The following is a 27481-nucleotide window of genomic DNA, read 5'->3' as shown; positions in this document are numbered from 1 at the left end:
AGACCCCCCTGACTAAATGTCCAAACCATGTAGATACCAGCATGAAGCATTTGCTTCCAGACACTTACAAACCATATACATAGCAAAGCAAGACACAGACACAAAAGGTATGCCAGTCTATAAAAGCTTTGATAAAAACTTTTATGTTTTATATTACAGAAATCACAGAAGAAAAAGGCACAGGCTGGTGTTCTGCATTATATATAGGTTTAGTACGTGCACCTTATAAAGGGTAACCTGCATCACAACACATTAAATAAAATGGATGGTAACAGCAGACAATCATTGTCCATAAAGAGGAAAACAAAGGAAATCACATACTTATCAGGGTTTACAGGCATGAAACCTTAAGATGTCTACTCCAGTGTCCTCATGACAACACATCCTGCTCTGTGCTTTGGCGGTGACATCAAAGGAATAATGCATGGATCCAAATCACCATACACATCAATGTCCACAGAATAGCTGGCTTTGAAAAGTTTCAGCTCTGTGTATACATGTTTGGCCACACATGGTCCCTGTGATATCACCCGCTAATAAACACCTTTTCATGCTAATAAACACCTTTTCATGTACACCATAGGGCCTCAAAATATTCTAACAGTTCTTTAACTTCAACTATGACAAAGGCAGTAAAATAAAGGAATGCAAAACTATTTAATACTGAAGGAGGTTCCATAGGCAACTGGAATTAGCTCTTCCTCACAACCAATCATGTTCATAGCTTTGGACAGTTCTACATTCCAGGTGGTGAAAGTAATGGACGATGTTGGAAAAATACTGGGAAAATAACACTGTTAACATGAAAGATATTGACCAAACATTAGCAGCTTCAATTTTTTGAAGGCAATAAAATAAAAAAAATGGAAATACAGATAAGAGGTTTAATAGACATTGAACATGACCATGTGATGTGTCTCCTCTTATGTACATCTATCTACAAATGAGGCAGCAAGATGGTGGTACCATGGTCAATCAACAGTCCAACTCTAACCATCATAGACAGACTCCTATACAGTTTATGAATAATACCATGCCAGAAAAAAAAAGCGGCATTCGGGTGCACGTATCTTTAGAATTGAGCAGTCGACAGTGAGTCAAGAAGCAGCCAACATTTCTTCATCCATCAGGGATCATGGTTTTACTATCATTGGAATAGCCGTACATGGCAGGACAACGACGTTTTACCCACCCCAAGAACCGACATACCATTAGCCCTCTTATTCTACTGCACCGACACATCACCTTCCTTCCACCAATATATGAGTCTTGCTTTATTTAGAGCTGTTTTATAATATATTTTTATACATTTTAAAAAGTGTTGCATCTCCTCTTTGCTGTTGTAGTTCTTTTAAATATGGCATTGAATAAAGAAAAGAGAAAAATGGAAGACTTTGAAGATGGGAAGAAGGGCGGCAGAGGAGGTTGCTGTTACTCCCCCCGCCGTTTAGAGGGAGGGATTAGGTGAGGAGGCAGATCTGCTGGGAGCTCATGCCCTTCTAACTTCACTTTGATCAAGTGATTTGCTAAAGCAAACTCTTCATCATCAAGAAAGCCATCACGGTCCACATCTGCTAACTTCCAGATTTTGCCCAATACTGTGTTGGGGAGCTTGGACTTCACCATTTCCTTTTTGGCACTGGCACCAGTTATTTTTCCATTGACCGGAGAAAGTGTGTAAAAGATCTCATCATATGTTGGTTTATCTTTACCCACTACCCACTCTACATCATCAATACCCTCTCCGGCTCCCTCCCCATATCCATGGCCAAATGGACCATTCATGGTTCCCTCAAATGCTCCGCCTTTGACCACCTGGTTTGTCATCTGGGATTCTTCCTGTCTGACCAGGACCATAAGCTTAGCAATGTCGTTGGCCAACATGTCATCGACTGCATCCAGCAACTTCGGCTTTATGGACTGGAACTTTGAAAAGTCCTGAGTCATTAGAATTTCCTTCAGAGACAAAAAAAACAAAAAAACCATAACATTGTATGAGTCATATAAAAAAAAAAAATGAACAGCACAGTTTTACACTTCTTTTCTACACTGTCAGCTTGTACTTCTTTACAAGGTCTAGTGTGTAGACAGCTAACATTTCCCTCCACAGCGCTGTGCTTATGAAATGGATGAAACCTCACAGAGGTTAAGAGGTTTTCTGCCTACAACACAGTAAACAAGCCATGCTTGCCCCCCCCCCCCCCGGCACACAAACACACACACACACACACCTCATTACCCCCTACTCTGCCATCTTCTGGACCCAACAGTGTTCACAATCTGCCAGGTTCTGCTGACATACCACTTTTTGCTCAGGCTAAGGGTAGCTTCACACATACTGCATCGCAGCAGATTTGACTAAATGAATGACCACAACATCAAAGGGGTGTTCCCCCCCAAAGAGCTTAAAAAAATATTTGGCAGCCGTCGCTGGTGATTCCGGAAGGGGGTGGTTTCGGGGGTGCCGATGAGTGACGGGGATGTGTCAGACGCCACTGGTGTTGATGAGTCACGAGGGGGGGGAGCAACGGGGACGTGCCGGCCGAGAGGCTGGGTGGCGGGGTGTGCCGGTGAGTGACGGGAATGTGCTGCCGCTGTTGTGTGTGTGTGGGGGGGGGGGGGCGCCTCTGCTGGTGAGCTGGCGATTGAGCTGCAGAGGGGGCCACAGGTGACCTGGGGGGAGGGAGTCGGGAGGCGCTGATCAGCAGCAGCTGTCAGTGTCCTCCCTCACTTCAATGGGCAAGGAGAAGCCAGCCCATTGAAGAGATGGAAGACACCTGATGGCGTCTCGTAGGGTGGGGGCCAGGAGCAGAGAGTGGAGACGGGTTGGACTGAGATTTGATGATTCTATGTGTTTGGTGGGGGTGAATGCAACTAGATAACCGCAAAACTGTGCAGAATCCATAATAAATTGATATTGGAAAGATGGAAAACTATGGGTGGGCAATGTATTAGTGCACAAATTATTATTATTTTTTTTTTTTTTTGGGGGGGGGGGGGGGGGGGGGGGGAGACGGAATACCCCTTTAAATCCGCACTGTCAAATCTGTGAGATTTGATTGTGCAGATTGGAAGCAGTGTTCATTCATTTAGTCAAATCTGCTGCGGATCCACGGTACGTGTGAAGCTACCCAAAACTTTATTCTTGGCCAACTGCACTAAAGGAGAATCTGTATAAAGGCAAGGCATTTTTCTCCATTTGCCACTGCTGAACAAAAGGATTTTTTCAATTACCCTTCCTGTAACAATTACTTAAGACACAAGTCTGTCCTGGTCATGTGATAGATACAGAGGAGCGTGGTTAAACACAGGTCAGGGATCAGAGCCGTGTTCATCACGTAACTAGTACAATGAAGTGAACAGAAGACAAACAATGAAGGTTCTTACTGCATAATGGCAAACAAAGATCTTGGAAACTGAGAAACTTGTAAAGAATATTGGAAAATTTTTATAATCTTTCAATATACAATGAATAAGCCTGTCCTGGGTCTATACAGGGTCTGTTACAATATACTGCCACACTTTGAGCCCATTGTTTGTTTAGTCTGAGAACTTACTTATAGCGTGTCTATAGCTAAATGAGGAGTTAGTTAAGCCCAGACATACGAGGCACAATCAGCCATGTACATATCCATGTAACCACAGCATACTATTTACATACATCACTGACTTTCAGCTGCAACAACACAGGAAGTTGTGCACTCTGCTTTACAGATCTAAAAAGAAGATTTACAGCTTATACACTGTGCAAGTTACCATTTCTGCAAATGCATCTACCTCTGTGAGGTTTACTCCTGACACCCTGTAGTTTTCTCGATGTAGTCACACCCCACAACTAAAAGGCTGTAAAATTACTAACCATAAAGCAGACCTCTCAACTATCTTATGCAAGGGCAACAATGGCTCAAAATTTTTTGTGTCATTTGGCTAATAGGATCTAGTAAAGTAAACAGAAACTTGAACAGGTTTTGTTAATGGGGTAGTGCGGCGCTCAGCAATTATTCACAGAATAATACACATTACAAAGTTATACAACTTTGTAATGTATGTTATGTCTGTGAATGGCCCCCTTCCCCGTGTCCCACCACCCCCGCCCGTGTACCCGGAAGTGTGGTGCATTACACATACCTGACACGTCGCGCCCGTCCGCCATCTTGTGCAAAGAAGTCATCTTCTGGAGGCCGGCCGAACAGCTCCTGCCGTCCCTGATGCCGGCCCCCCTCTGCCGCGATTGGCTGAGCACAGTTATGCTCAGCCAATCGCGGCTGAGCATCTGACGACGCTGCAGAGGGCGGCCGGCACTAGGGACAGTCGGAGGTGTTCGGCCGGCCCGAAGAGGACGTCACTGTCTGAAGATCGGAGACGGGGGTCGACACGCATCAGGTATGTATAATGCACCACACTTCCGGGTACACAGGCGGGGGTGGTGGGACACGGGGAAGGGGGCCATTCACAGACATAACATACATTACAAAGTTGTATAACTTTGTAATGTGTGTTATTCTGTGAATAATTGCTGAGCACCGCACTACCCCTTTAAGGGTCCCTAGCAAAATCAGCAGCTACGGATTTCAGATATATTAATTTTTCATTATTTCTTTAACAAATCACAAATCCTGCTCTAAACTCTGTATTTCAGTCTTAGTTAAAGCAGTTATTTGATACTCCTAACAGAATGCCTGAAAACCTTGGGACATGCTTTAATCTCTGCAGATTATCAGTGTATCCTAACACTTACCTGCATTTTCCTGAGGTTGGGGAAGTCTCCGGGTGAGATCTGCTGTTCTTTCTCTATTTTCAGGTAGATCTCAGCCAGGTTATTGATCAGCTCCTTCTTCTTGTTATCTTTACCAAAGACATTTGGCATTTCTTTTTTTAATGCACTGATAATATAAGCATGGACCTGAAAGGGAAACATTGGGAGCAGATTACAAAATGTAGGTTCTGGATTTCCAAACCATTTCATGACAGGTCACTCCAATGGAATGGGAGAAGGTGGTATAGAATACCAACACCATCTTGACAAGCCTTTACGAAGACCTGTATCTAGAACACAACAGCTAGAATAAGGACATCAGTATGAAATCCTAATAGATAGAAGGTACAGCAATCTCCACTGCAGATCATGTAAGGTCTCCTGCCCCATGCAGGAGTGCAAAACCAGTATGGAAAATTCAGGTTTCATTTGTGGGCCACCTGTAATCATAGATGCGAGACCCATAAAGTCTAGGAGCCTGGACAGCAAATAAGTCAGAAGAATGAAAGGCATTAAATATTTTTTTTCCAGGCTTCTGGAAAATGTACAGACTATGGTGTCCACAATCATATACATTGGCCCATAGACTAGAACTGGTCTGCATAATGTTTTCAATTGCAGATGTGCAAAACCAGACAGTGTGTGGACAGAAATAACACGTAAGAGGCCTGATGCTACATTTCCCCTGTATTTTTGAAAGCTGTGGTTTTCCCTAGCAAAATCTTTACTAGAGCCACTGTCAATAACCCCCCACCCCCCCCCCCCAGCTCACCTTAGCCAGCCTGGCTCTTTTGATAAGGTCATTCAGCTTGCGGAGGGCAGCATTCCTGGGTAAGGACTGAATATCCTTGAATAAGTCTTGTTCTTCAGCCTCAAACAATTTGCGGTTGTCCGGAATGAGCAGAGGATGGGACCAGAATGAACCGATGTAAACCCGGACCACCTCCGGTGTGTTGATGATCTTTCCCAGTGACCACATGAGGGCCCCATAGACTCTCATAAGCTGCTGGGTTTCAATCTGATCTGCCTTATTCAGTACAACACGGATTTTATCCTCATGGTTTTTGAGAGCTTTGATGACCTCAGAAAATTCATCAGATATGTCAAGCTTGTGTGCATCAAAAAGCAGAATGATGCGATCCACACGTTCAGCGAACCACTCCAAGACTGCTGCAAAGTCATAGCCTGCGGAAACAGGAAAGATGTTTAGGTATAAGATATACATTGGTTTTAGCATATAGAAGGGAAATAATCTGCTAACAATGAGAGGATGTGGTAACAAAAGCTAATGCCACATGGCACAGGATACAGGGCACTAAACCTGGTGGATGAGAATAGGAAAGTCACTTCTACTGAAGGTAAAGCAACCGCAACCATAAGGAACATGATCTACTACAGCAGGTTGTCTCTTCTTAAATTTTTATCAATGTCTTTGGTTCACTATAAGACACCAGTAGCAATAAAGACCGCAGTAACCAATAATGGAGTCTATTGGGTGTCTGTTGTTTTGCCAGGAAAAATGAAGGTGCACTTATCTACAATGCAGATATGAATATATCCTAGGGGTATTGTTCACATTGGTAAAGGGGGGTCTGGGTAGTATGGATAACTATATGCATATCTCTGTAATGTCCGATTTTTGTCTATGTATGTACCCCCAGAATTGTAAAGTGCTGTGGAATCTGTTGGTGCTATATAAATAAATTATTATTATTATTAGAGCATGGCATCGCTGCAGGCTTGTATGTAAAGCTGGAAGGGAGGATGGGTGTGGCGGTAAGGATTACTATCCACAAGACTGCTGGGAACCTCCCTGTCAGTATTAGGACCTGAGGTCTGTACAATGAAGGAATTTATAGGATTATGTTATAATAGTTTTGGCTCATACTGGAAACAATGTAGGACTGTCTGTAGAAGCAAGAAAGGACTGTCTATGACACATAAGGCAGGCTGTGGAGAAGGACTCTCACAAGGTGGCTATTTTTAACCTAGGAGATCACTTCTCCAGACCCCGCCTGTACATAAGCCTGTGACTCAGCGTCAGGTATGTAACTTTCACTTTCTCTAATGAAAAGGGGGCCTTATGGGTTGGGCTGGGGGATAGCTGCCAGCCACGACTGCAAGGTCTCTAGAGACCATGGCCCTTATATTTGGTACATGCCACAACAGATTTTCCTGTTTCTCCTTTTATTGGCTCAATGTTTCCTTGGTTATGGGCTTGTTTTCAAGGGTCTGAAGAAGCTCCTTATACCACTGCAGTCTCAAAGTTTTCCTGCCTTTCGTCTTTACCCTTGTGGGATTAGAAGCAGCCCGAGGTCAAGTGTCAGGCTTAGCTTCCCTTATAAGGCCAGAAATGAGCTTGTCCCTATTTATACAAAGATACTTCTGCTTTAATTCAATGTACAAGACAAGATGTAGAGGAAACTACACCTCTGTAGTGGGGCTGTGGATTATACCCAGCGTCTCTCCTGCTGCTGGAATGGCGTACGGATCAGCACTGTCAGGCTATATTCACACGTCCGTAGTGCGGTCATGTCACGGCCCCGTAACATGTGCGGACGTGAACAGGGCCATTCAAACTAATGGTTCTGTAGTGCTGCCCCCAATTGCCGACAAAACTATAGACGTGTGAATGAAGCCTAAGGTGGCCTGTCAGCAGCTTTATGTGTCCTGTATACAAGATGAGCCAATAATTGCCCTAAGAAGTAACAGGCAGCAGATGCCTTCTCTCTAGCCTTTCTGAACACATACATACATGCAGCTATCTGAGATGTACGGCCAGCCCTAAGCATGATTCTATGAATATGTATCTATATGTACAGGAAGCAGCTGTCCACCCAGGGGAGAGTAATACAGTAACTCTGTGGGGAACAGGTCACCATTACTCTCTTGGTTTTGCAGAATGCTCATAACCCTCAGCCTGTGAAGCAAATATTAGTAAAGGCTGTGGACACCTTTGCACTGATTTTTTTTTTTTTAATGGTTTGTTTCTTGGATACAAAAATGATGCCATTTTCTAAGTTGTTTTCATTAACATTGTCCTACTATTAACCTTCTCCTTAGAGAAAAGAAATATAAATCAGTCATATGAGCTTTATGATGTGGAGGGAAGGGAGTTATACGCTAGCTCTAAAAGTAAACAGTGGGGAGAGAATCCTTGCAGGGCAGATCACACAGGCTGGGGATAGGAAGGAAAACAGATACATAAAGTATGCAGAGAAGAATCCCATAGGCTGTGTACAAGTGCTGAGGAAGCAGAGCACCCACAGCAAAATGTTGTTAAAGAAAAACTAAGCAATTATTAAAAGACCTATAAAGAATATAATAGATTTCTGCACCAAAACAAAACTTACAAGGCAAAATAAAAAAAAAAATGATTTGTAAAAAAGGTCTCCATAGCCTTTACTGGGAGCTCTGCTAAATGGTTCTTAAATTAAAACATCGCTGCCCATATTGATGTGAGTAAAGGGTTATCTTTCCGAGTGTAAGTGCTGTGACCTTCCATGTATAGACTCTCTTAGTCGGCTAAATCTACACTGGGGTTTTATAAAAGTTTTAATGATTGATAATAAAGCTGTATTCACAATGAATTGTGTATGTGATACATATGTCGTATTATTCCACAGTCATGTCCATGTATGTTTAGGCCACGTTCACACATTGCATGAACATCTGCCGTTGTTTGACCCCGGCCTGGTCAAACAACGGCCGATGTCTGAGATGTTTACCCGGCCAATACTGTAGCATCGGCTGGATGAACATCACTTTATTTCAATTGGAACGCAGGCACAATTGAGTGTGCCCGAACTTCAATTTGCCATAGACCACAATGTAAAGTACGGCCAGGAGACGTACTTTACACTGTGAGCACAGGCTATCTTGTCCAATAGGCACTTAGGTAATTGCACACTGTCAATAAACAGTGGCCCTTTATGCAACTTGCAATAACGGTCGTTGTCTATCAGAAAGATACAGTGTGTGAACATGGCTAGGACTAAGAAAACAAAGACTGAATAAATGTCTCTGTAACCCAAGCTCTGACGCGCTTTCCTGCTCCCTCTGCTACCATGAGCTAAGAAGAATCTTGTGCTCCTGATTTTTCACCCTGCAATTCCTTCTGGCTCAACACATAGTAATGGAAGTCAGGACCCAAGAGCCAAAATTCAATTACATAGACATAACACGGATGTATGTGCAGAAACAACAGGACTGCAAAAATTGGATGAAAAAAAAATCTGGGGAACTAAATCATGTTTAAGAACGAGGCAACATTAAAGTACACTACAATAGATAGGACTTCTGTACTCCTGGCCTGTCCTCTATATAGACCACCAACATCTGAGTAGTGGAGGTCCTGGCTCCCTCTCGGATCAGCTGACTAAAAAGGTGCTGGGGCACTCCATTGAGTTTAGTAGACTCTTCACTGTTTACCTGGCATCTAAGAACTGCCATAGCTACCCCATCTTCCTATTGGGGAGCTTAAAGGGGTTCAGCTCTTCCAGTTCTGGCTGTTCCCCCATTCTGCTGGCTTCTGATGACATCTCACTACAACCTCTGCACATCAGAGTTGACATTTGAAGCTGGCAGAATGTAACAGAATGGCAGTGGTGTGGAGGGGGGAGATACATATTGGTTATTACAGTATTTTTAAATTAATTTGAGTTCTCCTTAATCAGATGCAACCAGAGGGAACACATGACTGACAACTCCTGTGATAGTTTCTCTATTTAAACATGCAGTGTTTTATTTTTTTTAATAAAACATGAATAGGATTGATTGTTTTGGGTATAGTATAAGTAAGTGTATTTACCTTACTTACTGACAGCAGCTCCCTGTGTACCCTATAGAGCTAAAATCAGACTCCCCTCCTCCAGGCTGTGCTGTCCTGCTCTGTGGTGTTTGTCCATAAGATGGCCGACATGGAGGAGCATGTGACCATGCCCTCCACGTCGGCCATCTTATGGACAGACTCACCACAGAGCAGGACAGCACAACATTGAGGAGGGGAATCTGATTTTAGTTCTATGAGGCACACAGGGAGCTGCTGTCAGTAAGTGCTGTGAGTACATTTACTAATACTGAACACTGAGCAATTTTACTATAAAATGGCCAACCTCTTCTAATGTCTTGGAATCAGTCAGCAGAGGTGTGCGCGCCTGTAGATAACACTGCAAAACCTCCTCTCTAATCTCTAAACAGAAGGCACATTACCCTCCTGTTATATGATGGAAATAAAAACACAGCAGAACATGAAGATGGTTTAGGACTATTAGGTTAAAGCAAACTCTGCAGCTACACAACTATCAGCAGTGGAGACATTATGGGCATTACAGACTAGCAGATGAATTAGAATAAAGTAACATTTATTCTCTATATACAATATGGCTGCCTATAATGTGCAATTATTCAGAAAGATAGAGTACTGACCTGTGCTAAATGCCTGAACACAGCAGCATCTACCTTTTAGCCCCCGGTATCCTATATGTATGGTGTTTTGTACTACTGAATTGATGTTTTCCTGTTCTTTTTACACCATCAGCTCTGGCTACGTACTGAGCATCAGGTGATCACATGATCTGAGAAAGGACATGGTAGAAAAGGGCTTCACTTTATCAATGCTGGAGACCAGAGAAGCAGTCCACTACATCAAGTGTAAGGCCATGTACTAGGAGAATGTCACTTCTTGTAGGGGAAAAGGGTGGTGTGTAACTCAGCAGATAAACCATTTCACAACATAGGCCAGGCTTGTAAACTAGAGATGAAGAAATGTATGGTTGCAGCAAGTCGGCTGACATAACCCTGTTTGCTTACAGACTATGGGGGACATTTAATAAGTTCAGCTTTTTTTGGCCCGGGCTTAAAAATATCCCCACAGCCCTGATGGATTTGCAGATTTATGTAGAGGCGCACTGCCTCTACATATATATCTGATACGCAAAGAGAGAAACCTTTGCCAGCTCAGAGCTGGAGTAGCTTTTCTTGTTTTCTGCTGGAAAAAATGATACATTCAGAGGACCCAGAGTCCGAGCCCCCCGTTCTGTCCACTCCCCCCAGCGCAACAGGCATAAAATGGCCTGATGTAAATATTTATTAGCAAAATAGTCATTTGCGAATAAATATATTCGCATCAGGCTATTCTACGCCAAAAACAAACAAACATTTTTTGCATGATAAATCCCCCCCTATGTATTTAATGGTACCTCCCATTAAAGCTCCCGTGCGCCAATGTTACCTCTGTAACCAAGGCTCTTTATCTACAATGTGCCATTTATAATACTGATATGGTGGGGTGGGCGGCTCTGTACTCCTTGACTATTATATACCATTCATAGAGATAATATGGTGGAGGGGTCTCTGGACATGTCATTTATACTACTGCTATAGTAAGGGGATTTCTGAACTTCTCACCTAATTCAGGCAGATGGGTCCAGGCACCAGGGCAGAGTACTACCCCTGCACCCCTATTGTTAAATCCGTGACAAAAGACATTTCCATACAATGACGTGCAATGATGAGATCTGCGAGTACTGATAATGGAACAGAGCCTGGCAGCGGCTAATACGGAATATGCATGAATTAAAGGGAGGAAGGCTATTTTGAAGGCATTCTGGCCAACATATCTCACACACCTCATATAAGTGGATGCCAAATATCTGTCAGATTCCACCACATTTTTCCCTTCCTGACTCTTGGATGCTATCTGCCCTCCAGTACGTCACATTCCAGAGATCACAACCAAGTATCAATAACAATGATAGTTCACTGAAAGATTTACTACCTCCAAAAAAAAAAAACCAAACAAACAATCAAAGATATTAAAAGGGGTCAGCCAGGATTCTTCCAAAAACAGCATCACAGGTTGCGTGTGGTATTGCAGCTCATCCCCATTCACTTCAAGCCAAGGCCCATGGTCAGGTGTGGCCCTGTTTCTGGAAGGACACAGACATGATCTCCTAGGTCTGTATAATCCCTTGAAGTAGAAAGTTAAAAGGAGAAGTCTGGCAAAAAATTTTATTTAAGTATTTTATTGCCTCCCAAAAGTTATACAAATCCCCAATGTACACTTATTATGGGAAATGCTTATAAAGGGCTTTTTTCCCTGCACTTACTACTGCATCAAGGCTTCACTTCCTGGATAACATGGTGATGTCACAACGCGATTCCCAGAGCTGTGCGGGCTGTGGCTGCTGGAGAGGATGATGGCAGAGGGGTGCTCAGTGTCCCTCCAGTGCCCTGTGCCCCTCAGTGTCCCCCTGCCATCATCCTCTCCAGCAGCCCGCACAGCTCTGGGAGTCGGGTCGTGACATAATTTTATCCAGGAAGTGAAGCCTTGATGCAGTAGTAAGTGCAAGGAAAAAAGCACTTTATGTGCATTTCCCATAATAAGTGTATGTTGGCGATTTGTATAACTTTTGGGGGGGGGGGGGGCAATACAATACTTTTAGTCTGACTTCTCCTTTAAGTATGTTTTATTTTTTGCCTCAGAGTCTGCAACACAAAAATACAGGTACCCAGACCATCTAGGATGAGATGCACGTAACAGTATGTAAAGTCTCAGCAACCAATCTGTATCAGCAGATTTACCTACGGTGGGTAAAGCTGGTGATGCCAATGACGAAAGTGGCTCTAGGTTTCGAGGATCTCAGAGATTTGCTACAAGTCAGTGAATGTTATTTCTAGTGTGGACTTTGGTATAAACTCACAGACAGTCAGGATAAAGTACACTTCTGCTCGCTCTCATAACTCTGACAATGCATAAACCTCCTCCCTGCAATTTATTCTTCCGTTCAGCGAAGTGGAACAAGTTAGTATTTCAAGTAGGAGCGTCCCAGGGTGCACACAACACAATGGGCCTGCATGTCCCCTGACTACTCCAGCTTCCTGCACAAAAACTAATGCTATGAAGAACGGCAATAAAACTGTTATCAAAGATCCCATTTGGCTCTGGAGGCCATGCTGATACTTTTATTGCATGCCACGCAAGATATCATTTATTATAACAACCATAGTCCTGAAAAACACTGTCGAACATCTTGTTCATAGTTACTGTAACCTGGTACAGTGTGGTCAGATCAAAGCCCAATGCTGGTTCACAATGGGAGCCAAATACTACAATCTAATAATCTATATGGCGCTGTATTTTGGTATAAAGAGGCCTGTGAAGACCGCTCACTTTCTGGCACTTCCAAAGTCCCCCCCCCCACCGCGAAGACCCATAACATTCTTACAAGAAAATTCAAAACTCAAGTCACAATTGGTGACTTCTATGTACTTTAGTTATTTACTTGCCCTAGACTGCTGTATAAATCTGCAATGTAACTGATCCACTCTGTAAATCCCACATTACTTGTCATTTTATTACTGTACAGTCAAACTTGGGAAAATCTGTTTGCAATTATGGCTTTATTCTTCTCAAGAGACGGGAAAGATCAGACCCTTCCCTGGCAGAACAATGGGGGGGGGGGGGGGGGGGGGGGGCAGCAGATATATACACCCATACAATTACAAAGCAATCTGGATGAGATGGCTAGCAAACAGCCAGCAAGAATACTGCATACTCTAAACTACAGAAGCAGTGCAACCAAATCCCTTTACATAGACATATCAGTTTGTAACTCAAAGTGCAGTCCTCAAAGTGCAAAGGCGGAGCATGAAGGCCCTGAAATCCCTCCATATGTGTCCGTGTGTTACCGTATGGCCCCTACACTAGGCACAGCATTATAACCTAGAAGCAATGATGGAACATTAGACTGTTATATGTCAAATCGGTGGCACAGAGGCCATACGCCTTTTAGTTAACTCTACTATGTGGCCCCTGTCCTTCATGTACAGCCAGACGATCCTGTGTCTTCTATGGGGAGGGGAGGGTTTTTCTGTCCCAGAACAAATGGGTCGGGCAGTGATTTTCCATCACCCAGCTCCTCTAACATCATCTGTCGGTGGTTGGTCAGGAGAGCCCCATACACTTCATATCAACAGCAGTAAAGACAAGTATGGTTGGCAACAGTATAGGGTGTGTGGGGACTTTTACAAAATCGTGTTAGGCTTCCAACAGACATTTTGCATGACTTTTCTTTAGGCTGAAAATTTAGGGGCACATCAGTGTGCGTTTTGGGGTTTTTTTGTGCAGAAATGATTTAAAATTCCTCTGGTTTTGCGTCACTGTATTTATCAAGAGATGCATGCCTCTTAAAAAAAATCCAGCATGGTGGAGGTTGCTGCTAAACAGACCAAAAATCTATGTCAGCTCTTGTTTTGGCTAATCCAGGCACAATTGAATTGATAAATTTTTGCACAATGCTGTGCCCCTCTCTTCCCCCATATGGCACACAAAGGTGCAAAGTTAGCTTATCAACTGATAGCATCTTTTGAGCAGTGGTAAACTATATTACTATGGGCTGTACATCTCCCTGTGTAAACAAGGGATGTGCGCCAGATAGCAATATATTTAAATGTCCTCATGGACGATATAGTAATTGTCCGTGCATCCTGGAAGCGCGATTGATCATGCCCTCTAAAGGCACTGCATACGAGCGCCGATATCACTGATCACTGCCTGTTTATTTCTGTTGACTACCCCATATCAAGCTGTTTAAAAGGACACTTACTGAAGAGCTTCCGCCCCTTTGTATTGGCAATTGGTGAGGGTCTAGGCCAGAGCCGTTTCTGGGGCCGGGCGAGCAGGGCCACCCTGCAGCACCCGACAGTACCCGGCCCGCAGCCCCTGCATCCTTAGATTCCAGATCCCCTGGCAAGCCCTAAGTTCCAGATCCCCTGGCCAGAGCGAACTTTAGCTGTGCATACAGCACGCACAGCTAAAGGAAACAGCAGCCCGGGCAGAGACACAGAGGCTTCCTGTGCAGGCGGCCTCTGTATCACAGGTGGCTGCCTGCACCGGAAGCCAGAAGAGGACGGAGGGACCAGAAGAGGAGCTGGAGGCTGCAGGGACAGAGGTGGGTATCTAATGGGGGCCAAGAGGAGGGGGTGGGGGGAATCCTGCACAGAGGGAGCCCCAGATATGCCCCGATAAGCCCGCCCCCTCCCGCAATAAGCCCCGCCCCCAATGTTCACAGTTTACCAGCTCTCCCAGCATCCTGTATGTCAGTGTGTAATGGAGGTCACCCAGCTTTCCCAGCATCCTGTATGTCAGTGTGTAATGGAGGTCACCCAGCTTTCCCAGCATCCTGTATGTCAGTGTGTAATGGAGGTCACCCAGCTTTCCCAGCATCCTGTATGTCAGTGTGTAATGGAGGTCACCCAGCTTTCCCAGCATCCTGTATGTCAGTGTGTAATGGAGGTCACCCAGTTTCCCAGCATCCTGTATGTCAGTGTGTAATGGAGGTCACCCAGCTTTCCCAGCATCCTGTATGTCAGTGTGTAATGGAGGTCACCCAGCTTTCCCAGCATCCTGTATGTCAGTGTAATGGAGGTCATCCAGCTTTCCCAGCATCCTGTATGTCAGTGTAATGGAGGTCATCCAGCTTTCCCAGCATCCTGTATGTCAGTGTAATGGAGGTCACTCAGCTTTCCCAGCATCCTGTATGTCAGTGTAATGGAGGTCATCCAGCTTTCCCAGCATCCTGTATGTCAGTGTAATGGAGGTCACTCAGCTTTCCCAGCATCCTGTATGTCAATGTAATGGAGGTCACACCATGCAGACTTTTCTGCACCAAACAGCAGAAGCACCAAACAGCAGAATTACTACAGTTTGGGACCTTATAGGTGGGAAAAGGGAAGGAAGTTTCTGGAAGTGCGGAGCCTGAGATGTTTGTCTGGCAGGTTCTAAAGAGATTAATTGTAGCTGCAAGAAATCATCATGGAGGTCTGGGCTGGATGAAGAGGAAAAGGAAAAGTGACGCCTCAGATCAAAGAAGACGTCACCTGTGAGTCACTGTATAATGGTTTTGTATTGAGCAGAACATTATCTGTTAGGGCAGACATGTCCAAAGTCTGGCCCGCGGGCCATTTGCGGCCCGCGTTCCGAACTTTTACGGCCCCCCAGGTATCCGGCAGCAACAGATACCTTGCGCCACGCCACTCTAGTGCACAGAAAAGGAAAGCCGAAATCTCGCGATGTACGAGATTCCGGCTTTCCTTTCCTGTGCACTAGAGCAGTGTTTTTCAACCAGTGTGCCGCGGGTGCCGTCCCCCTCACCTACTGGCCCGGACGTGCTCCTCCAATCAGGGGAGACCAGGAGCGTGGTGCACCGCGCACCACACTCCCGGTCTCCCCTGATTGGAGGAGCACGTCCGGGCCAGTAGGTGAGGGGGACGGCGCCCGCGGCGAGCATCTCAAGGAAGGTGAGCAGGGATGGGGGAGAAACAGGAGAGAAGCAGGGGGATGGGGGAGAAACAGGGGAGAGAAGCAGGGGGGAGAGAAACATGGGGATGGGGAGAAACGGGAGAGAAGCAGGGGGGAGAAAAACATGGGGATGGGGGAGAGAAACAGGGATATCCCTTTTGTGTTTATCGAAACAGGCCCAGGTTTCACACTGAGTATAAATACATTTAAAATCTATATTATTAACTATATGTATAATATGTACTGTTTTAGTGTCATTTTGTGCCATTCTGGTTGGTGGTGTGCCCCGGGATTTTTTAAGTATAAAAAGTATGCCGTTTTCAATAAACTTTGTAAAAAAAAGTTTATTTGCATTCATTTTAATGGTCCAAAGAATGTCAAGCAAAATGGTCGGCCCTCGCACATGTTCACTTCATCAAATTTGGCACTCTTCGAAAAAAGTTTGGACATGCCTGTGTTAGGGGCTCTGCACCGTTCTATGCTGCAATACACACACTGCTTCTTCCTAGTAACCCGAATCTTGATAAAAGCCCCCCTACCTTCCCTAGGCGCTTTTATCAAGATTCGCCCTGTTACCAAAATGACCTAGAAACTGCCCTGGTCTAGGCACACATACCACCCTCTATATCCTGCATAGACTTCTGGCACTCCAATTATATGTTCAGAGCTGAACTATGAACTACTTGGGATGAGCAAACAAAGACCTACTAGGCTAGAAATTGGGTAATAATGGAAGAGTCTCATCAAGACAAAGACGTTCTGTTATCATGAGGGAAAACTCCAGTCGGCTGTAAACTCACAGAGGTGGCTCCAAGCAAGCACCCTTCATCTATGACGTCTTGATGAAACATTCCTTAGGGTATACATGCAAATATAATCTATACGTGCATTCCAACATTTTTTAGAGGTTACACTCTGAAATCTGAATATAGATAAAAGGAACCACCATTCTTCACTCCTAGGAGATTAACCATTGTTAAGGAGACTTCCTTGCTTTGGCTTTTTGGACTTGTTAGTGGGGTCTTATCTCCCACAACACAACCTTTCCTGCTGCCAGCGTGAAGGAACTGCTGACCAGGCAGGGAAGAGCAGAACAAATACAGGAACAAATGACCTAGCGCTGGTTAGTCACTTGGAAATATCGTATAGCTAGTAGCTGCAACCAGCTGCCAAAGTCATCACTGCGTCCGTCTGCACCATTCTCCAGGAAAACCTCACTTTCCACTGTGTTGTATCTAAGCTGGATGAGTGGCAATGAAACTTTGAAGGGATATCCCTTATAAGTGTAACTATGAAGCACCATAAAATATACCTGGGAGGGGATGCAAATACTGGATTGTGTGAGCCTTGGAATAATGGCAGCACCTTCAGATTGTATGTATGTGTAAATGACCAGGCATCTGGATGGTTTGCCTCTTAAAGGGATTTTCCATGAGGATCAGTGATTATGCTATAGAACAAGGTGTGTGGTTACTAGGTGGCTGCTCAGCCGTTTAAAAGGGGTTATTCAACTTATAAAAATAAAAGTTACTGTTTAAATGTTATTTAAAAAAAAAACAGACACTTCTTTAACCTCCTGTCAACTCAAATGCCATGGAAGTCCTCAGTGTTTTGTCTACAAGCAGCCGGCATGTGATTGCTTCACCAGTGATGTACTAGTAATGTCAGCACTTAGTAATGAGAGCAATGATGCCAACACATAAGGCCACTGATTGGCTGCAGGGACCACCAAAGCCTCTGTGCTAGATAAGTGCATAGGTATCTGAGGGGGTCTTGTGCGCTATGCACTTTAATGGAATGTTTTTAAACCCTTTTTTGGCCATTTTGAGCAATCAGGTCTTGTGCTGCGTTGCGATGGGCTCTGGCATAAAAAAAAAAAAAGTTCTAATCGGGCGGAGTCTAAGGGCCCTTATTGGACCATGTATGGATGCAAACAAGCACCAATCAGAGCTCGTTTTAGTGTTTTCACACGGCATGACAAAAAATATGGCGGGCCAATGTATTTTACCACTGCACAAAAGATCTAATCAGCAAACAGCAGGCATTTTCCTACTAAGCTGATGGCTGCCACTTTTACATAGGCCGATTGTCTGCTAAATTAGTGTTTCTTGCAATGCGCGTTGCCGATAATTGGTGTAAAAGGGCCTTAAAGGGGTATTGTGGTCAAAATGTTTTTTTTTTTTATTACATAAGGAAATTTTTACAAATCCCCAATATACACTAATTATGGGAAATGCACATTAAGTGCTATTTCCCTCAATTTAGTAGATCAGGCAAGCTCAATTTCTATAAAAAAAAACAAAAACGTGACGTCACTGCTCAAGTGTATATTCCAGCAAGGGGTGCATGTAGAAGAATAGAATAAGAATAGACATCTATGTAGAAGTCTGTGTAGTTGAATCACTGCCCTCTCCCTCCCTTCCCGTGCTGCCCAGTGCTTGCAATGTCCCCCCCCCCCCCTCCATCCCACCCCGCTGCCTGTCCCCCTCCCGGCCATGCTGCTTGGTCCTAATACACCTGCCGCCAGGTCCGTGAGCGATCCTTATCTGCCGCTCGCCTCGCTGCATCTCCTTCCAAGCAGCTGCCCATGCCTTCACTGCTGCCCATCCTCTCTGAGCCCCTGTAGCTCCGTGCCCAATGCGCCTCAGTGCTCACCCCACCGCCCAGTCCCGTACAGGAGTGCTCACCCCGCCTCCCGGTCCTCTCTGAGCCTTCTGTCCTCCTACCAGCCTCTTTGAGCCCCTGCATCTCCATGCCCCGCTGTGCCTCACGCACAGACACGCAGCCGCAGGGGCCTAAAGAGGACGGGAGGAGGACAGAGGGCTCAGAGAGGACAGGAGGTGCTTCAGCAGGGCTCCAGACTAAAAAATTTACCTAGGAGCCATTGGCTCCTAACCTGAAAAATTTAGGCGCCAAATAGAATATTTGGTCGCCAACATTTTAAACCATGTAAAATTAATGTTATGTTACATGGGACTTACTGTGTGCAGAGGCCACGGCAGCCTCCTCCTCCTTTAGATTCTCTCTTTTCTTAGTTTGAAAATGTTCAACATGGAAACTTGCAACCTGACAACCATATACAGTCTGACAACCATATACAGTCTGACAACCATATACAGTCTGACAACCATATACAGTCTGACTCAGTACTTCAGCTTTTAATGAGGCTTACTCTTCTGAACTTGAACTTAAAGGGAACCTGTTGACCCCCGTGCCAGGGTGACAGGCTCCCAACCCCCCGTTAGAGCCCCCTATACTCACCTCATTGCGCCGGATCCCGCTTCTGAAGATGGTCGGGTCACGGAGATCTCAGCCGCTGCAGCCCGGCGTGCGCTGAGAGATGAGTCCAACCCTCATAGAGAATGACGGGAGAGTCCAGCGCTCCGTCATTCTCTATGAGCATTGTACTCATCTCTCAGTGTGCGCGCCGGGCTGCAGCGGCTGAGATCTCCGTGACCTGACCACCTCCAGAAGCGGGACCCGGCGCGATGAGGTGAGTATAGGGGGCTCTAACGGGGGGTTGGGAGCCTGTCACCCCGGCACCGGGGGTGACAGGTTCCCTTTAAAAGCTTGCAACAGTCTATACATACTGAGCTAGACTTATGACTGCAGCCATAGTGACCCCCCACAAGATGTGTATATAGATAGATATATCTCTCACCTAGTGACTAATGCAAGTGACCCCCTACAATACAGACACCTGAGGGGCCCTGATAATAATAATTGTGCATATATCTATCTCCCAGTGTCTGCAGCCAGTTTGCCCTACACTTATAGATGCCCCCTCCTCCCCCCCATTATAGATGCCCCCTCTCCCCCCCATTATAGATGCCCCCTCTCCCCCCCCATTATAGATGCCCCCTCTCCCCCCCATTATAGATGCCCCCTCTCCCCCCCCATTATAGATGCCCCCTTCTCCCCCCCCATTATAGATGCCCCCTTCTCCCCCCCCCATTATAGATGCCCCCTTCTCCCCCCCCATTATAGATGCCCCCTTCTCCCCCCCATTATAGATGCCCCCTTCTCCCCCCCATTATAGATGCCCCCTCTCCCCCCCCCCCATTATAGATGCCCCCTCTTTCCCCCCCCCCATTATAGATGCCCCTCCCCTTATAGCTAGCCCCCTCTCCCCCCCTTGAACATGGCCCCTCTTCTCCCCCCATTATAGATGCCCCCCCTTCTCTTCCCCCCATTATAGATGCCCCCCCTTCTCTTCCCCCCATTATAGATGCCCCCCCCCTTCTCTTCCCCCCATTATAGATGCCCCCCCCCCTCCTCCTCTATGCTAAGCAGTATTTAAAAAAAATAAACACACAAACTCACCTGACAACCCGCTCCCCCGGCGATCCTCTTCTTCTTCAGGCGCTGTCCCCGGCGGCGGCGCGCTGTCTCTTTAAGTCCGGTCCCCGGCTGATGCGCGGCTGCCGGGGGTGTCCCGTCCTATCCCCGGCAGCGCGGCGCGTCAGTGAGCTCTCTGTACGCCGGGGCTGTGACTTCTGACACAGGAAGCGTCTCTGACGCGCGCTTCCTGTGCCGGAAGTCAGGGCCCCAGGCAGCTCACTGATGCGCCGCGCTGCCGGGGATAGGACGGGACACCCCCGGCAGCCGCGCATCAGCCGGGGACCGGACTTAAAGAGACAGCGCGCCGCCGCCGGGGCCAGTCGCAAATGGCGCCCAGATTAATAAATCTGGGCGCCATTTGCAAAATATTAGTCGCATTGGCGACCATTTTGGTCGCCATCTGGAGCCCTGTTCAGGAGTGCTCACCCCAACAGGAGTTGAACTACAACTCCCAGCATACCTCCTGGTGCACTACAACTCCCAGCATACCTCCTTGTTCACAAGGGGGTATGCTGGGAGTTGTAGTGCACACAAAGGTATGCTGGGAGTTCTTATACTGGAAGGCTGTTTTTGCACAACTGCAACTCCCAGCAAACTCGTTGTGCACAAGGGTGTATGCTGGGAGTTTTAGTGCAAAAGAAGGTATGATGGGATGTGTTGGGAGCCTACTGCAACTCCCAGCATGCCTCGTTGTGTACTACAACTCCCAGCATACTTCCTTGTGCACAAAAACTCCCATCATCACAGCCGCAGTCTGTGTGTGTGTGGGGGGGGGGGCATTGTATTTGTAAGCATTTTTTTTAACTTTAATAAGTATGAAACTGGTATAGAGTATCAAAATAAAAAAGCTGGTATTGGTATCAAACTCAAAATTCTGGTATTGTGACATCCCTACACTGAATACTGTAATCTACATCAGAATGATGATGGGTAAAGAGCAGGGTACATGGAGAGCACAGAGTGGTCTGTGGTCAGGAGGTGCTTGGTACAGTCCAGCTATCCAGGGAACGCCAGGGTCAGGAATTCTCAGATGGAAAGAAATCCCCAGTGATTTAATAGCTGCCCTTATATCTTGGCACTGGGCCCACAATGCTCGGCATTCCTCCTCTCCATACTCAGGAATGTCCTACACCCTCTGGGTTTTCGCATATTCTAGTGTCCTCTAAGAGGGTGAGCGCATTCCAGACAACAATGTGTTAATTGGTTGATCACAACTATCTACAACTGTACATAGCACATGACATTTCCCCTCCATTTTTTTCCCCACAATCTGAACTTGCTGCGGTAACATTTGAACTCATGTCCGTGTGAGTAAAGGAAAGCTACAAATATGGGAGAATATGACTTTTTCCTGGCCATAGACATGTGACTCTTGTCTCATCCCTACAGTGACTGGGCAGTAATACGGGTAAAATAAAACCAAATAAATCCTAGTACTTTATCTTCTCATCCAGTATTGCAATATACAGAGGATTATATTTTAGGCTAAAATCCTTTAGTCCTGTACAATATACTTGAATGTTCTTTTATGCCTGAGAGCAGCTACTTAGAGGGGGCGATTATAGTGCTCCCTAATAGAATTATTAACAAGAAGGAAAAATGCCAACATGCATATCCATTACAAGGGTCTCTCTCCATAACTACTTTATATTAGCTGCTGACCCTGTTGTTACGGTATATACACATGCAAATCTGCCACATCTGAACCTACCCTTAAAGTTGTACTATTATTTTCGTTCCCTTGTTCTAGACATTGGTGGGGGGTCTCAGCAACCAAAACCTTTAGCCTCTCTGTCAAACGTTTTTCAAATGACAGGGACAGGTGAGCAGTATATACTCACCTCTACTGATCCGCTGCTTCTCCCCAGACAGAATTCCCGGTGTATCTATGATGCTGATGCTCTCCAGGACGGGGTTAGGTAGCTGGGCACACATGAACCTAGTAGTAAGAACAGAATCCATTAGTCCATACAAAGACAAGTGTTTCTCGTTCTAGCTCTGGGAGCTGTATCTAAGTTACTTACATGTGGCATCGCTCTAGACACAGAATATAACTACATAAACCCCAATAACCTAAAGGCACAGAGTGTTATCATTCTAAATCCCAATAATGGTGTAACTATAGATCACTAATTCCATGGACACACTGGCCATACATTGTATTCACTGGTGAGAATGCCGACTGTGGGTAATAGGGGACCTGATCAGATCAATAGCAACTTTCATGGCTACCAATACAGGCTGCATCTATTTATCATCTAAATAGATACTTGATCTTTAAAGGGGTATTTTCACCCCAGCATATCATCTTTTCCACAGAATGGTAGCCGTCTGACTGCTACGACCCCCACCATTTCCCAAGATCAGCACATGGCAATATTCAAAAGTGCTATAGACATTGAATGACGGGTTCTGTTCATTTAGGTGGACATTTCACCCCATTCTAGAGTTCGTCGGGGTCCCAGTGGTCAGACCCTAATTGATCAGCGTGTTATCCATTATCCTGTGGATAGAAGATAACATACAGTGATGGGAATAACCCTTTGAAAGCCATGTATTGAGAATATCTGTATAGAACAAGCCAAACCAGTGGAGAATATGTAGGCTCTCTGACCAGAATCTCTAAATAACACCCAGCAGCTGCATATATATATATATATATATATATATATATATATATATATATATATATATATGTCTCCTCCACCGTGCTGCTGCAGAGATATTGGCACGGCTCCCCACCAGTGATTCACACATACTTTTCCAGGGTGGGGGAGCTAATAGACTAAAACCATCTAGGGGTGAAGTTAAGTGCAGCAGTATATGAGGCAATAAAGAGGAGACTCGCTTTCTAAAGCCGCTGTGAGAAGTGGAGCCTGTGTGTTACAGGGTCTGAGCACATTCTTATATCAGGTGACAGGTCTCTGTGCTGGGACCCTCGCTGACGGTTACAGACACATGCACGTCTATGGGCAGACGGCTGTCAGCTGATCTATACAGGCAGGGAAAGACCTCAGGTCATGTACTAGCCATGAAACCAAGCTCTCAGCTTATCCCAGTCCATTACTATAGAGCAGCACAGACCAGGGATCTACCTACATGTGCGAGTGCACAATCCCTGCCCCAGGCTTGGGATACCACACAGATTACCATGTACAAGCCGGCTCACATTACATATGTATCATTTATCTGCTACACACCATTAGAAAATAGCTTCCTAGAAGTGAAAGGGAAAGGTCGACCGGGCGAGGAAGCACCCATCTTATAAAGGGGCGGCATATCACTGGGATCAGCATTCATTTTATTATTAGTGGGGTCCAATCTCTCGCACCCCCACCGATTCAGAGAGAATTGTAGCCCCTTTATTCTCAGCACTGGTGAGGGTCATAGAGGTCAGACCCTCACTGATTATGAAGGGATGGTATACCCTAGCATTATGCCATCACAATATGAAACAGAAACATCCCTTTAAGGACATTCCCGTAAGAGTGACTCATTCAGGAAAAATCCCCACTGCAACAATGGGGCTGGAGATTCCCAAATACATATGCAGAGACTTTCCCTGTGAGGCTCACAATGAGCTATCACTGCTTCCATAGGAGAGGTCAGAGGTCACCAAGCCTTGCTACAGAACAGGAAAGGTGGGGGAGCAAATAAGGCCCTGCACATACCGTGCCCCATGACTGACCAGCTAGCTATACACCAGGAGACCCCCATCCCTGCACTGGCACCACAAGTATCCATAGGAGTACATTCTACTGTCCTGATGCCAGGTGCACACCTTCCCTGCAGCGCCCCACTGGAGAAAGGAAGCAATACACTAGTTCCATACAAATCAATTAGAGATCTGCCAGCTCCTCCAGAGTGGGCAAAGTTTTCTGTCTCTCCACTCTGATGAGATTGGGAACTACCATCTACAGTCTATACTAAAAGCCCTAAACTAGTGGCTCCCCCGTCAGACAGGGCAGTATTACAGACCTCTCAGATCTACTTAAAGGGGTTATCCAAAAACATGCCCATTTTTGCCCCGCTCTGGTCTCCAGGTCAGGTGTGGTTTGCAATTAAGCTCCATTTACTTGAATGGAACAGAGTTTCAATCCCCACCCAATCTGGAGATGAGAGCTGGGCAAAAGTGGCCATGTTTTTGTAGCACTGGATAACCCCTTTAACTACTACAGAGAAGCCACAAAAACAGAGGTAAATACTATTTATTGGGGTAACATGACTAAAGTCAGGTCAAGTCTTTGTTTCCTACCAGAAGGATATCCGAAGGACATGCCTGAGAGATACAATAACATCTGTCAGCAGGGTGACAATACCAGAAAAGAGCAAAAGTCACAACTAAGGAAAGATGTGTTCTGCAGGTCACAGCGGACGACTGTTCCCGCTACTCCCATTGGTCAGGATCCATGTCTAGTCAGCTGGCTCTGTGGAACTAGTCACTCTGTGGAACAGGATCTTCTGAAGGTACGGCAGCCATTTACTAAAGCAGTGTGCCCTAATGTGTGATTTACCAAACTACCACTCCCAACATACCCTGTCATCAATGATAATAGTTGTAGTTTGTCAGCGGCTGGAGAGCAGTGTACTAAAGGTTATTACTGGGTATGAATTATAGTCCAAACCCACATGTATAATGGAACGCTGGTCATGTATTGGCCATAAGTGTAAGAAGGTCCCATGACACAGAACTGATTCCTATAGGTACCATTGTAGCAGGGCCATACTCTCATCCAACCTAGCCCTATTTCCTTAGTCACAGAGAACCATCCCAATCCGATCTCCAGTAGTGGAGTCCTCTAAGGCAGTGGTATGGTCCCTATTATTGAGGACAACATGAAAGTCACAGACATTACCAATTTCATCACTTATCAGCTATGTGCAGAACAGGTAACAAGTGTCTGATTATTGGGCCCCCCACCGATCACAAGAACAGGGGGGTCCATGTCTCATCTGAATAGGGCAGGGTGGTTGAGCATGCATACAGCCAATCCATTTACAGTGTATGGGACTGTACTCCGCTATGAGCAGCGTCCACTATACTGTGGTAGTATGCATGTGTGACCACCACTACCTCCAATGAGGGGACATGGGACCCCTGTTCTTGTAATCAGTGGGGGCTGCACAGGAAGACCTTACTGATCAGGCACTTTATACCCAGACCATACGCATCTCTTTTGGAATAACCCTTCAGGAGGAATTCTTCTTAAAGGTGGCCACACACTACCAACAGCTGTCAGCTAAGCCAACAGATATCTCTTCAGCATGGCCAAATGTTCGTGTCTCTAAGAAGGAACAAGGGGTAAGATGCTGTCAGACCACACTGGTTAAAATCGGACAGGGCCAGCCCTTCTCTTTCCGGAATATCCGGGAGACGTTTATACAGAATATAGGATCGGCATTCTTTTTCTATAAAGTGTATAGGGACTTTAAAGGGGTTACCCTCTGGCAACAGGATAGGGGATAAACAGATGATGGGTGGAGGTTTAATCCCTGGGACCCTGATCAGTCACAAGAATGGAGGTCAACTGCCCCATAACCGAGCCGAGGCGACACATGCACCATGCAACTCATTTACTAGGAGGACATCTGACCTCTCATATGATCAATGGAGGTTGCATCAGCCGGACCCCACTAATCAGCTATTTATCCTCAATCCTATACACATTATGTTTGCTAACCTGACAATTTCAGTAACCAGTCTGTCCATCCAATGTGTATGCCGGCCTCCTGACTCTCCCCAATAGATAATGTTGGGGAGAGATTGACAGGGCAGGTTACAATCTTAGGGCTTATTCACAAGTTCTGTAAAACAGCAGGCGTAGATTCTTTCCCTGCCGAGCATGATGTATCAATATCATACTGGAAACTGGGAAAGTGTTTAAATATTCACAGAACGTGCGAATGAGACCTTACTTTTGTTCTTGCAGATATAAGGCGCTGCCAGAGGAGTTTTCACTCAACAAAACATGAATGGGTATTAGAAAAGTGGAATTAGCAGTCAGCCATAGCTGTCCTGTGTGTATGGACTGCTGCAGAGCCATCATGGACTCCATTCAAATTGCTGCAACAAGGTATCAACTTTAGGGTTTCACAACCCCATATCCAACCTGACTCCAGCTGTCCCCATTGTAGCCTTGCGAAGACAGTATGACGGTACATCATCAATGAGTCACCATCTAGTCAGCATTACTGACTCTAAACGTGGGGTCACTATGTTGGAGCATACAGACTGCATGACGTGAAACAAAGAGGAAGAAGATGACACCAATGAGATGGGTCAAAGGCAAGATGCAGATACCTTGTGAGCACCCACACCCGGAGGGGTTACCGGGCAGAGGGCGCCCACACCCGGAGGGGTCACCAGGCAACCAGCGCCCACACCCGGAGGGGTCACCAGGCAACCAGCGCACACACCCGGAGGGGTCACCAGGCAACCAGCGCACACACCCGGAGGGGTCACCAGGCAACCAGCGCACACACCCGGAGGGGTCACCAGGCAACCAGCGCACACACCCGGAGGGGTCACCAGGCAACCAGCGCACACACCCGGAGGGGTCACCAGGCAACCAGCGCACACACCCGGAGGGGTCACCAGGCAACCAGCGCACACACCCGGAGGGGTCACCAGGCAACCAGCGCCCACACCCGGAGGGGTTACCAGGCAACCAGCGCCCACACCCGGAGGGGTTACCAGGCAACCAGTGCCCACACCTGGAGGGGTTACCAGGCAACCAGTGCCCACACCTGGAGGGGTTACCAGGCAACCAGTGCCCACACCTAGAGGGGTTACCAGGCAACCAGTGCCCACACCTGGAGGGGTTACCAGGCAACCAGTGCCCACACCTGGAGGGGCTACCAAGCAGAGGATACCACACCTGGAGGGGTTACCAGGCAACCAGCACCCACACCTGGAGGGGCTACCGAGCAACCAGCACCCACACCTGGAGGAACTACCGGTAGAGATGAGCGAACCGGGTTCAGGTTCGAGTCCATCTGAACCCGAACGTTCGGCATTTGATTAGCTGGGGCTGCTAAACTTGGATAAAGTGCTAAGGTTGTCTGGAAAACATGGATACAGC

At 46.1% G+C, this 27481-nt stretch overlaps 1 protein-coding gene across 1 annotated transcript in view; it reads right to left on the bottom strand.

Moving 5' to 3' along the window:
* Nucleotides 1–638: 638 nt before the first annotated feature.
* EHD1 (EH domain containing 1) overlaps nt 639–27481 on the bottom strand; it is a 28209-nt gene continuing 1366 nt past the window's right edge. The window contains exons 2-5 of the mRNA XM_069965533.1: nt 22241–22338; nt 5529–5941; nt 4739–4903; nt 639–1956 (exon numbers count right to left, since the gene is read on the bottom strand). Of these exons, the coding sequence (XP_069821634.1) occupies nt 1432–1956; nt 4739–4903; nt 5529–5941; nt 22241–22338 (1201 nt within the window). The 3' untranslated portion in view covers nt 639–1431. The remainder of the gene's footprint in view (nt 1957–4738; nt 4904–5528; nt 5942–22240; nt 22339–27481) is intronic.

The sequence above is a fragment of the Dendropsophus ebraccatus genome, chromosome 4, assembly GCF_027789765.1.
Source record: "Dendropsophus ebraccatus isolate aDenEbr1 chromosome 4, aDenEbr1.pat, whole genome shotgun sequence".
Taxonomy (NCBI): domain Eukaryota; kingdom Metazoa; phylum Chordata; class Amphibia; order Anura; family Hylidae; genus Dendropsophus; species Dendropsophus ebraccatus.
This window is presented reverse-complemented; position numbering and strand designations above follow the sequence as displayed.